We start from the raw sequence: 12181 nt of genomic DNA on the forward strand, positions 1-12181 counted from the left end.
CCGGGGTCTGCGTGATGGCCGGTCACTGACAGTACCCGTGAGGAGACTGCAGCTCCGCACGTGAGATGTGCCCAGGCGCAGCAGATGGGTCGGGGTCCCTTGGTGAGGATTGTTTCATTGTTTGCATGCATCCATGCGTGACGCGTGAATATTCTGTTCATCATGCCGATCCAAACGTTGTGCGCACATTGTTCGTTCGCCAGTCAGTGTTAGATAAGAAAGCCGTCGTGAATATAATTGCCCGTAGCCAAGATGGATTAGAGGACTACTGGGGTCGTCTGCAGCATTACACGCAGGCACTGTATAGTCTATAGCTCATTGTAGAGGCATTACTGTGGCAAGGAAATTGCATGGCGTCTCATTGTAGCAATTCAATGTAACCCGTCGCTGTTTACCTCTGCCGACATAGCAGTTGCTGTGGTAGAGGAAAATTTTTTATAAAAAAAAAACGAATCGGCGAGCCGCCAATCTATCTATTATATTATTAAAACAGCCTTAAAAGAAGGCACAACGTTCGTTGTGGAGGCTAGAAATTCCCACATTAATCAGAAAAAAAAGAGAAAAAGAAAAAAAAATCTTAACCGTTTGATCATGGTGGGTCTGGATTATAACGGTATAGATTGATTCATACAGTTGTATATGAAATACAATTATATCTACAAAAATAGAAGTTGGGAGTTGTATATAAAATCTGGATCTTATAAAAATAGAAACTAAGAATTGTATATAAATCAAAATATACTTAATGGTTCTTATAGAAATAAAATTTTAGAGTTGTATATTAAATCTAACGGGATATGTAGACTTATAGGAATATGCATATAAGTTTTGATTTTGCGTTCTTTATTTAGAATTGGAACAAATACGTGTACCTGAGGTAAAGTATGTCATGTCACCTTCTAAGCAAAATAAATATGTCCAGGTATAAATTGGTGTCCGATTCCAACTATGGCTTTCAATCAAGTCCCAATAAATACCAACCAATAACAAAAGCAATCACATAAGTACAGAATCTCCAGCAAAAGAACATGCATTCTTGAAAAAGGTTACATCTAGATGCTCTGCAATGCTGAAGGAACTTAAAAAATTAGAGATCAATTCACCGGATACAGTATGCGTCCTTTACTAAAAGATGAGAAATACAAGACGTGAATGAGCTGGATCCAAGTAGCCTGTCCTCAATACAGTGTACCACCATAAAAAATTGGATCTCAGTTTACCAGATATAAGTGTGCTCATTGTGCCTATCGGCCAAGCGTAAGTCGTTGACGCTCAATCTGATTGTCCTAAGCTGCGTAACTAGATCAAAATCCATCCACTAAAAATCTCTCTATCTACTCCCTTCGTCCAGCAAAAACCCATGCGTCCAGTTCAAAATCAAGATTAGTTTTTTTTCGGAGAGAGTATCTATTATATCATTAAGGCATCTCAAAAAAAATCCAACACATTTGCTCCGAAGGTTAAAAATTACCATGTTAAGGAAGAAAAAATATTAACCATTAGATCATACTAGATCTAAACTGTAACGATCGAGTTAATATGTATTGATAGTATGGTTGATAAATCAATAGAACTCCAGTTGAATACGATAAGGATTCTAGATTTAAAAAAAAAAACCAATCGGACATAGGCTTCCATACTATGATACTAACATGGATTTGGACTGAAAAAAGAAATCAAATTTGGAGCTTTGCAACTTACTGTACTGTCTATACGACATTAACTAATATTCAAAATAAAAAAATAAAATAAATTGTGATATTAGAAAAAAAAAGAAAATTAATACTTCAAGTAGGAATATAATTTATAAATAAATAAAATTCAGAATAAAAAATAAAATAAATTTCGAAAATAAAAACAATAATTATGAGAGTTTAACTAGGAATATAATTTATAAATAACAAAAATTCAGAATAAAAAATAAAATAAATTTAGAAAATAAAAACAATAATTATGAGAGTTTAACTTAGGAATATAATTTATAAATAACAAAACATCGGAATGAAAAATACGGAATTTTCAAAAAAAAAAAAAGTCCATCTATAACACAATGATGACAAATGACAATAAAGAGAGAGAAGTACCATGCCAGTAAAGGAGTAGGCTGGTGGCAACCGAGCATATAAAACTATAAACAAAACCCCAAATAAAATACAAATGATGACTAATAAGAGAGATACGGAGAAGCCACTCTGAAGAGTAAAAAAAATAAACCCCAATAACAATCATGCACGATTTTTAAAATTTCAATAAAAACAAAAAGCGAAGTAGCGAGCGGGCTATAGAGAAGTAGTATAGCAAAGCCGCAAACAGTTGACAGGACTTCTTGAAAGTAAGAAATAAAACCCCAATGATAAATATGTTAGACTTTTAATATCCCACTGACAATAAAGAGGGAAGGCAGCGGGCGGGCCGTAGAGGAGTACAGTGGTAATGTTTGACGGCACTTCTAAAATTATAAAAAATAAAATTCAATGAGAATAAACTCTCTAAAAATATACGATCCAATTTTTAAAGGTTTCAAGAAGAATGAATAGAAGTCATGGAAGATCGAGTAAATAAATAAAGGGTGACAAAAGGACTATGAGGTAGTGGACTGGTGTGACTTTTAAAAATTTTATAAAATTAGAAACCCAGAAATGATAAGGTTCGGTCTTTCAAAGCCCTAAGACAAAGGGATAGGTATTTGATAAATTTTAAGTATAATCACATTAAAAATAGATAATTTTGTATATGTGCTAGCCGCGCAATTGCGCGGGCCATCTAGCTAGTTATATTATTAAAACAGCTTTGAAAGGAGGCACCACATTCGCTGTGGGGGCTAGAAATTCCCACATTAATCGGAGAAAAAGAAAAAAGAAAAAAAGAAGAGTCCAAGTAGAAATACGATTTAAAAATAGCTGAAATTCGGAATTAAAAATAAGTACATTGAAAGAAGTTTCCATATAACAACCCAATAGGAGTTTAATCAAAATTCGAAATAAAAATAAAATAAAATCCAAAATTAGAAAAAGGAAAGGAGAGTCTAAGTAGGAATACAATTTAAAAATAGCTGAAATTCGGAATTAAAAATAAGAAATATTAAAAGAAGAGTCCATATAAGAACCCAATATGAGATTAATTAAAATTCAGAATAAAAATAAAAAAAATCCGAAATTAGAAAAAAGAAAATAAAAGAAGAGTTCAAGTAGGAATACAATTTAAAATTATCTGAAATTCGGAATTAAAAATAAGTAATATTGAAAGAAGAATCCATATAAGAACCCAATACAAGATTAATTAAAATTTCAAATAAAAATAAAATAATAACCAAAATTAGATAAATTAAAAGAGAGTTCAAGTAGAAATACAATTTTGAAACAACTGAAATTGAAAATAAAAAATAAAAACATTAAAAGAACACAATACGGTATTAACTAATTTTTTTATAAAAATAAATTCTGAAATTAGAAAAGGAAAAATAAGATTTCAATTAGAAATACAATTTATAAATAATTAAATTTGTGATAAAAATAAAGACTATTGAAAGAAAATACCATCTAAAACACATGATGAGATAAAATTAAGTAACAGGCCTATAAAGGACTAAAGTGGTGGCGGTTGATACGATATGTAAAAATTGTTAATAAAAAAACCAAATAGAATCCTGATGACGATTAAAAGGAGGGACGTCAGGCATGCCGTAAAGCAAACAAGTAAGGCGGTTGCCGGGACTTCTAGAAAGTAAAAAAAAAACCATTGATAATCATATTCGATTTTTAAAATCTCAGTGACAATAAAAAGGAGAAGCAGCGGGCGGGGTGTATAAGAGTATAGTTGCAGAGCCGCCGACGGTTGATGGGACTTCTAGAAAATAAAAAAAATGAATTCCAACGATAGTTATGTTCGATTTTTAGAATCACAGTGACAATAAAGAGTAGGCAGCAGACGGGCTGTAGAGGGGCATAGTGGCATCGTTTGATGGGACTTCTAAAAATTATAAAAAATAAAACTACAAGTCCTATTTTTAAAGGTTCAGAAGTTTTAAAAAGTAAAAAAACAATGATAATCATGTTCGATTTTAAAATCTCAATGACAATAAAGAAGGGAGGCAGTGGGCGAGCCGTAGAGGAGTACAATGGCAAAGCTGCTGATGGTTTGGCAGGACTTTTAGAAAGTAAAAATGAACCCAAATGATAATTATCTTTGATTTTTAAAACCTCAATGACAATAAATAGAAGAGACAGTGGACAGGCCGTAGAGAAGTATAATGTCAATGTTCGACGGGACATCTAGAAATTATAAAAACGAAACCCAATGTGACAATAAACTATAAAAACTATAAAATCCAATTTTAAAAGGTTCCAAGAAGAATGAATAGAAATAGTAATAGATCGAGTAAGCAAATAAAGAAGGAGATGACATAAGGGGTAGCAACTGGTGTGACTTTTAAAAACTATATAATTAGAAACACGAGGATGATAAGGTTTGGTCTTTCAAAGTCTTAAGGCAATGAGATAGCTATTTAATAAATTTTAAGTAAAATCATACTAAAAGAATATATGATTTTGTTTAGGTGCTAGCCACGCAATTGCGCGGGCTAACCAGCTAGTTTTTCTGAATAGGGAGTTGTGGTAGAGGATCTCGTTCCTCCTCTTTAATTTAGTGCATTTGCTGGTAATTTGTCTGCAATTTATAAGTCACACCTATCTATGCATCATTTAATCATTACCCTAATTACGCATTTAACATTGTAGACCACATTAAAAAACCTATGCATGTTTGTGAGAATTGAGAGTTCAAACTAAATATAAATATAAGTTAGTTTTTATTAATTCCAAATTTCACTTATTGAACATGAAAAAACTACAACTAACATTCCTAACCAAGTACATATTTATTAAATCATGATAATCTCCTTTAGTATTTTCAAATATCAGTAACAAGCCGTGCACCCACGTATGGGTTACCAACAAGTATAAAGAAAGTAAACAACTTTCCTTTCTTTCCTACGATACAACAAAGTTACAAACTAGACCTTGCCCCTCCCTTGCGTCACTCAAAGGAGACAACCAAACCCTAGCAGCTGATGTCTCCCTCCTCCCCGCTTTACTACCACTTGAGCTAGTCGCCGGAAGCCCAAGCGGCCAACTAGGACGGTGACGGCAGGCCACAATACCAGATTAGGCAGATAAGTGGCAGGATTTGAGCAGCAATGTGACTATGCATGGTCGATTCATGGCGTGTCCCCCTGTGGGGCTGCTATTTTAAGGAACCTTTAGGCCAATTGTTTATTGTTTAGTTCCTAAAAAGTTTTTCCCAAAAACATCACATCGAATCTTTGGACATATGCATGGAGCATTAAATATATATAAAAATAAAAACTAATTGCACAATTTGCATGAAAATCGCGAGACAAATCTTTTGAGCCTAATTAGTCCATAATTAGCCATAAGTGCTACAGTAACCCATATGTGCTAATGACGGATTAATTAGGCTTAATAAATTCGTCTCGCGGTTTCCAGGCGAGTTATGAAATTAGTTTTTTCATTCGTGTCCGAAAACCCCTTCCGACATATGGTCATCGATGTGACACCCAAAAAATTTCTTTTCGCGAACTAAAAGACCTAGTGTAGTGGCAGCCGGCCGTAGTGGCGTAGTGGTGTTTGTTTGTTGAGAAGCTTGGTGGGGCTTTTGTTTAGATGATGTCCTTTTTTTATGTAACTCATTCGGATTTTTATTTTGTTTAGTGAAATATAATTGGCATCTGTTCTGGTGGTTAGGTTTCCTTTAAAAAAAACAAAGTTACTTCTCCGTCTTAAAATATAAGCACATCTAAAATTTGTCATGTACATCAAAGAGATAAGTGAAGTCAAATAGGGATGCATAGTACTATGTACAGAAATTAAATGAGATATGATTGTAATCGTTTGAAATGAGATAGTAGATGAAAAAGTAGTTGTATTGTATTTTTAAGATAAAATTTAAATACTAGAAAAGGCCTTTTTTGTGACAGAATTGAGTTATACGACAAATGGATGTGGCCATGTGCCATTAAGGACAAGATCGACGGTGCACGTAGGGTATAACTCTCGGGCCGTGTGGGCAACCGAATTAAGTTACCGTGTATATAGTTAGAAATATAGTGTTTTAGAGACGGAGGTAGTAGTACTGTGGAGTGTATACCGTCTGTATTAATTTGTGACCTTGGATAAAAAACTTTTCCAGCTAGCAGTAAAAAGAAATTGCTCACGAAATAGTAATGAGAAAATCTAAGAATTGCATCAACAAGCATTCCAATTGAAAAAATATCATTGGTGTTCAGGAAATGTCATCGTACAAGTGCCTTTGTTTAAGAAATGTCATCGTTAGGTTTCCGTTAGTAGCCCTCCGTTAAATGATATAAAAAGGCATTTTACCCTTAAGAATAGTTGAAAGATGAATAAAACATTTACTCTTTCAGTCAACTTAAAATAATTTAGTGTAAAAAGCAAACTACAAATATTACTGTAAGCGAACGAAAAGAGCAAAAATTTTAATCAACTTTTAACAATTCGTAGGGGTAAAATGATCTTTTATACCGCTTAACGGAAGGATGCAAATGGAAACCTAACATAGATAGTATTTCTGGAACAAAGACATTTGTATGACGACATTTGTAAGAAATTGTGTTCGTTGATGTTATTTTTTGATTGGGACGTTTATCAATGGTATTTTTTGGATTTTTTTTCAATAGTAATCCAGATCAGCCGATCCCACGTCCTGGTTCTTGTCTTTGCCTTCCACGCAAACAGGGAGTACAATTGTACAGTATTCAGAATTTCAGGTTTGTCTTGGCACATGCACGTACGGGCCCGTGCAAGAGTCCTATTGTACTCTAGTACTGTTAGTACGTACGCTAGTACGCGCCGATCTTTCTGCGTTTTCTGCATTGTGGTCTGATGCTTGATGTGTTGGATCTTGGATGTCAATTCGTTCAGATGGTCAGTGCAAGATAGAAATCGTTTTCCTTTTCTTCATCAGATAGTGTGCACTGTGCAGTGTGCTACAATGCCACTAATCGATGGGCTTTGATCTCTTAAAACAAGTCTATTGGCTTGAAAAGGTCTATATCATACATCTGTCAGACTTCAAAGCCATAGAGACAATTATGGGCTTGACAAGGTGGGCCGCATTCTTGTGCACGAGCTTGTTTGGGGGCTAAACTCAAACGATGGCTCCGTTGGAATTAGAATAAGTCTAACAGGATATTATGTTTCCACCATCTTAAAATCGGCTCTTTTGGTGGTTTTGGAAGCAGTGTCTGCTAACATAGCACGTTATCCGCGATTGACTCTTGAGTTAGAAAGTGGGGCCCACATGTCAGCCTCTTTATTATCTCATCTTCTTTCTCAGCCTCCCATAGTCAACCTGTCACATCAGCAGAAACCATTTTCTAAACCACTAGAGGAGTCAGTTGCACTAGTTTTTAAACGTGGGAGAGGCGTTATATCTAGTTTTGCGGTTAAAGAATGCAATGTAATTAGAAGCCAGAAGTGAAGGAGGTAAAATAGACTTAGGTCATAACTTGGGCCAGTTTCTTACCTTTCGGACGAAACATGCACTCCATGGTGTTCCAAAATGTTCCCCCTATTCATGTTTGAGGGCATTTTGATAACATTTTAGCTTAAACAAAACTAATTTTGAAACACGCAAAAAATCTGTGAGACTTTCACAGAAATCTCATACTATCAAACAACTCGATTCCTATCGAAACAGTAAGCATTAACGGGTAGTCGCGTACGACAGCCGAATATTCCTACATGTCCAAACGCATCGCCGACTTCGGACTTCGTTGCGCGCTGTTTCCAGTTCGAGCTGCATGTGCCCACCTCCCCCCGGCAACCGAGAGTAACATGAATAAGACGAAGACCATTCCTGCTCTCCCATTCCAGGTCGGCAAGCAGCAGTGTTTCTTCAGCGCCATGGGTTGTTGTTTCCTGGAAAGCCTTGAAACAGAGCAGCCAGGCTACTTCAGAGCCCTTCAGTAGTTCAGTACAAAAGGTGTATACAGTAGCCTATCAGGAAATATTACAGAGCCCAGACAAACTACATTATAGCTAGTATTTACTACAGAAATTATATTTTATTTTTTTTCCTAATTACATGGAGTTTTAGTGGATTATCTGCCGATGAGTCTGGGCAGCTGTCCGGGGTCGCCGGGAGGTAGATCCAGCGTATGTAACTCAGGGGCGGAGGTAGGCCTAGGGCAGCTAGGGCTTGAGCCCTAGGCCTGCCTCCAAAATTTTGCTTAAATTTTGTTGATTCACTATGTAATTTTTTCAGAAAAGTAATCCTCCATTAGTCGAGCCCTACCTTAGCCCTAGTATTATATAATTTCTGGCTCCACCACTGATGTAACTGCCATGTAGCAGCGTTTTTTTTCTCTAGGGCCAAAATTTACACCACAAACAAGAGCAGACTATCCATTGATGGGGCATCTGCGCCACCCAGGGTTCTGGATTTTTTGAATTTTTTTTCTTACAAATAGATCCTCAGTGTTAGTATCATTGCCACCGCCGCTGAGAGGGACGAGGATGTCGGCACTAGTGTCGTTGGTGTCAAATACGTTGGACCTCGACGTCATTACCGCCAAGAAAAAGATCTATTTCTGAAACAAGTTTTTCTTGGAGTTTTATTTGTAAAATATTTTTTAAAAAAAAACTAAACTGTAAAAAATCCGACCCGGTGGTTTCTCCAAAATGTTTCTCCCTCTTGGGCAAGCTGACGACGAGAACCAGCGAAGCCAGAGTCCAAAACCAACCTATAATTACTCATGCGAATGCCCAAGCCCAAGGATAATGTATAGTCGTAGTGGTACTAACACCAGGCACGTACGCTAAACCTAACCCGTTTTTGCCAGAGTTAACTTGTACCGGCCGATACGGGCGCAGCACGCACATGCACATGCCGCAGACGAACATGCCTATCCCTTGCAGCAAAAGCAAGGCACCTCCCTCCCGGTGACCCCTCTCCTTGTTCACCATTTAAAATCTCGCGATGAAACAGCAAGGAATGTGATGCTTTGGTTGCATGTTTGGTGTCGACCTGCGAATTGCATGCATGTGACTGACGCCGGTGTTACCCTGTACTGCTTGATTGTAAAGTATGCATCACACACCCACAGTCCAATTGAGAGAGAGAGAGAAAAAAATGGTTAGATACTACAGTAACGTGTAGATGAACTTTACATGCGAGCTTCGTAACAGTTGGCAATAACGAAAGTTGGCGAGAGGAAAGAAGGATTAAAGGGAAGAGAGAGAGAGAGACTGATGGATAGCTGTAAATACATACAGTGGATCATACAGGAAAAATGAAGGAACATTACATTTGATTTTATCAGATACAAAAAAGAAAAAGAGAAAAAAAAAACCAGCCAAACAAAACACTTGACCTCACCCAATCTGAATTACAATTCTTAGCTACAACCTTCGCCCAAAATGCCGGAATAAAATTACAAATCAGGGAAGTAGAGAAGAATCAGGAGCAGCAGCAGCAGCAGCAGCAGAGGATGCACAAGAATGAACAAAAGCAACCCGAATGAACAAATCATGTTACATTACACCCCAAAGAATGCAAAACCCAAATTAACAATGCACCAATCCTAACACGGCGCCGGCCCACCCCCGCGGCAACGCTCGTGGTTGTCGCGACGGGCCGGCGCCACCTCGCTAGAGGTCTAGAGAGCGTCCGGATCTCGGCCGATCACGAGTGCGGGCATGGCGCGGCCGCGGCGGCCCCCTCGCTGCCGATCAGGTCGGCATTGTCGCGGCCGCGGACCGGGGCCGCGTCCGCCGGTTGGGATTCCGCGTTCTTGAGGCTTTGCTGGTGGTAGATTTGCCGCAGCCTCTCTATCTCCTTCTTCAGTGCCTCCTGATGAGCTGAGCAGAGCAGAGAAGAGAGAATTCAGAACGAGTGTTAGTTTAGCTGTGGAATTTTGGTTGCGTGCTGTCGCCGAATTGAATTCGGACAGCGACATTGTGAGAACGATATATAGTAGCATAATTGAGGTGGCAAATGGCGGTCACCATCTTTGAAGATCTTGTCCTGCGCGAGGGCGGCGATGCGCTGCTTGAGGTGGCTGTTGCCCAGCGTCAGCAGCGAGCGCTGGTGGTCGAGGAACGCGACGCGCGGTGACAACGCCGACACCTCCGTCTGCTCGGGAGAAAGAAAAAAAAGAGCAAACGGTTGGAGGTCAAATTCACGGCGCGCGCGCGCATGCGGTGCTCGGCGAAATTACGGGCACGAAATGCGTAATTCGGCACGCACCTGGAGCGACGTGACGCTGCGCTCCAGCTCCGAGATGTACTGCAGCTTCCGCACGCGCGACCGCTGCGCGGACTGCCGGTTCGCCAAGATCCTGCGGTTGAGGGGATCGCCAAGAACGATGAGGGAAAATTGGGGAATTCTGCGTTCGCAAGCTGTGCATTGCCGGAATTGTAGTACCTCTTGACGCGCTTGGGATCGACGGTGGCGGGGGAGGCCGGCTGCCCGGGCGTGGCGCCGTCGCACTCGCTCTGCGCCTCATCTGTCTCGCCCTTGTCTTGCTTCTCGTCATTCATGCTGTTGTGGTCCGACGGCGACGACGCGCTCGCCGCGGGCGCGGCAGGCTGTTGCTGCGGTGGAGGCGGCTGCAGGTCGTCGGAGAACATGGACATGAGCTGGTCGTCGTCGAGGCGGTCGAAGTCGTGCGCCCCGACGCCGGCATTGTCGTCGGAAACGGGGTCGAGGAAGGCCACGGAGTCGCTCACAGAGCGACGGTGCGCGCCGCGCTTGGCCGCCGAGAAGTCGAGGAACTCGTCGACCCAGGACGGCTGATGCTGCTGCTGCTGCTGCTGCGCCCCGCCGTTCGCCGGCGCCGGCGGCGGGAGCGGGAAGGGCGGCAATGGCGCCGCGAGGAACGCCCCCATGGAGGGGCTGCGCTGGTGATGGTGGCCGTGGGCAGCATGGTGATGGTGCCCGCCCCCGAACTCCGGCCAAGCTGTCGCCATGGTTGGGATCTTGGGCGGCAGCTGCGCCATGGCCGGGGAGGGAGCCTGGCCCGGAATCAACGCAAATGCGCGCCCGCGATCGATGGCGCGACGCCCGAAACCTTCCCCGTCGCCGAGCGCCCGTATCCTAATGTAGCGCGGCGCGGGTGCCGGAGATTGTGCGGCCCTGTTTTAGCTCGCGTGTTTGTTGGTGCCGCCACCGCCGCCGCCGCCGCTGCTGCGAAAACAACGGCGAGCGCTAAATCGGGCAATGGGAATGATAGGGACAGGGAGGGGAGAGAGAAATAATAGAGATGGGAGTAGGGAGGTCACATGACAAGGGGAGAGAAACAGCTAGCAACAGCTGGTGGTTATAGCAGGTGAAGAAGAAGGAGAAGAGGTGACACTCCTCTCTGCTGCCCTGCATGGTTTATGCCTACAGCGCTGATCCGTGGACCTCCCTCTCACTGAAGTTCATTTTGACAGCTTAGCACAATAAACTAAACATTAGTAGTAGTACTGTGATGTACAATACAAAATGAACTAGAGGGGCTTAAACTTCTCGTTGTGAAAAATAAAGGAAGCACAAAAAAAAATTACTACAAACATATCGACAAATTTTTGAAAAAAATAAGTCGGTAGGACATAGCTTACTATTCCTAAGTTTTATAAGGTCTTCCTAAATTAAATTGATCATCTAATATGTGTGTATTTGTTTATTCGCGCATAAATAAATGGTATTATTGTATACATGTTCGTTAATTTATCTGTGCATGAGTAAATAGTAGTTTTGTTCTCTACTATTAACTGATGTTAGAGGATACTACCTCTGTTTTTTAATAGATGACGCTGTTGACTTTTTCTTACATGTTTGACCATTCGTCTTATTCAAAAAATTTACGTAATTATAATTTATTTTGTTATGAGTTATTTTATCACTCATAGTACTTTAAGTGTGATTTATATCTTATACATTTGCATAAAATTTTTGAATAAGACGAATGGTCAAACATGTGAGAAAAAGTCAACGGCGTCCTCTATTAAAAAACGGAGGGAGTAATAGATTTTGGATAGAGAAAATTGACGTCTTAGCTTCCAAGTTCAGGCTAAGGGCAGTCCCAACCTATGGTGTCCATAAGTAGTGTCTATGGTGCCATGTCAATAAGAGATCACAATAGAAACTACACTCTACA

At 40.2% G+C, this 12181-nt stretch overlaps 1 protein-coding gene across 1 annotated transcript; it reads right to left on the reverse strand.

Moving 5' to 3' along the window:
* Positions 1-9194: 9194 nt before the first annotated feature.
* LOC127766325 (basic leucine zipper 2-like) lies at positions 9195-11352 on the reverse strand. The gene is made up of 4 exons (XM_052291403.1): positions 10465-11352; positions 10288-10378; positions 10047-10173; positions 9195-9899 (listed from the first exon to the last, which is right to left on the reverse strand). The coding sequence occupies exons 1-4, from the start codon at positions 11037-11039 to the stop codon at positions 9724-9726; spliced, it is 969 nt and encodes a 322-aa protein (XP_052147363.1). The 5' UTR covers positions 11040-11352; the 3' UTR covers positions 9195-9723.
* Positions 11353-12181: the final 829 nt, after the last annotated feature.

Source organism: Oryza glaberrima, chromosome 1, assembly GCF_000147395.1.
Source record: "Oryza glaberrima chromosome 1, OglaRS2, whole genome shotgun sequence".
NCBI lineage: Eukaryota > Viridiplantae > Streptophyta > Magnoliopsida > Poales > Poaceae > Oryza > Oryza glaberrima.

Coding starts and splice junctions, on each gene's coding strand:
- LOC127766325 (XM_052291403.1), bottom strand. CDS start 11,039: ATGGCGCAGCTGCCGCCCAAGATCCCAACCATGGCGACAGCTTGGCCG. Junction 10,379..10,464: donor GATCCCAAGCGCGTCAAGAG/GTACTACAATTC, acceptor CCTCAACCGCAG/GATCTTGGCGAACCGGCAGT. Junction 9,900..10,046: donor GGACAAGATCTTCAAAGATG/GTGACCGCCATT, acceptor TGCTCTGCTCAG/CTCATCAGGAGGCACTGAAG.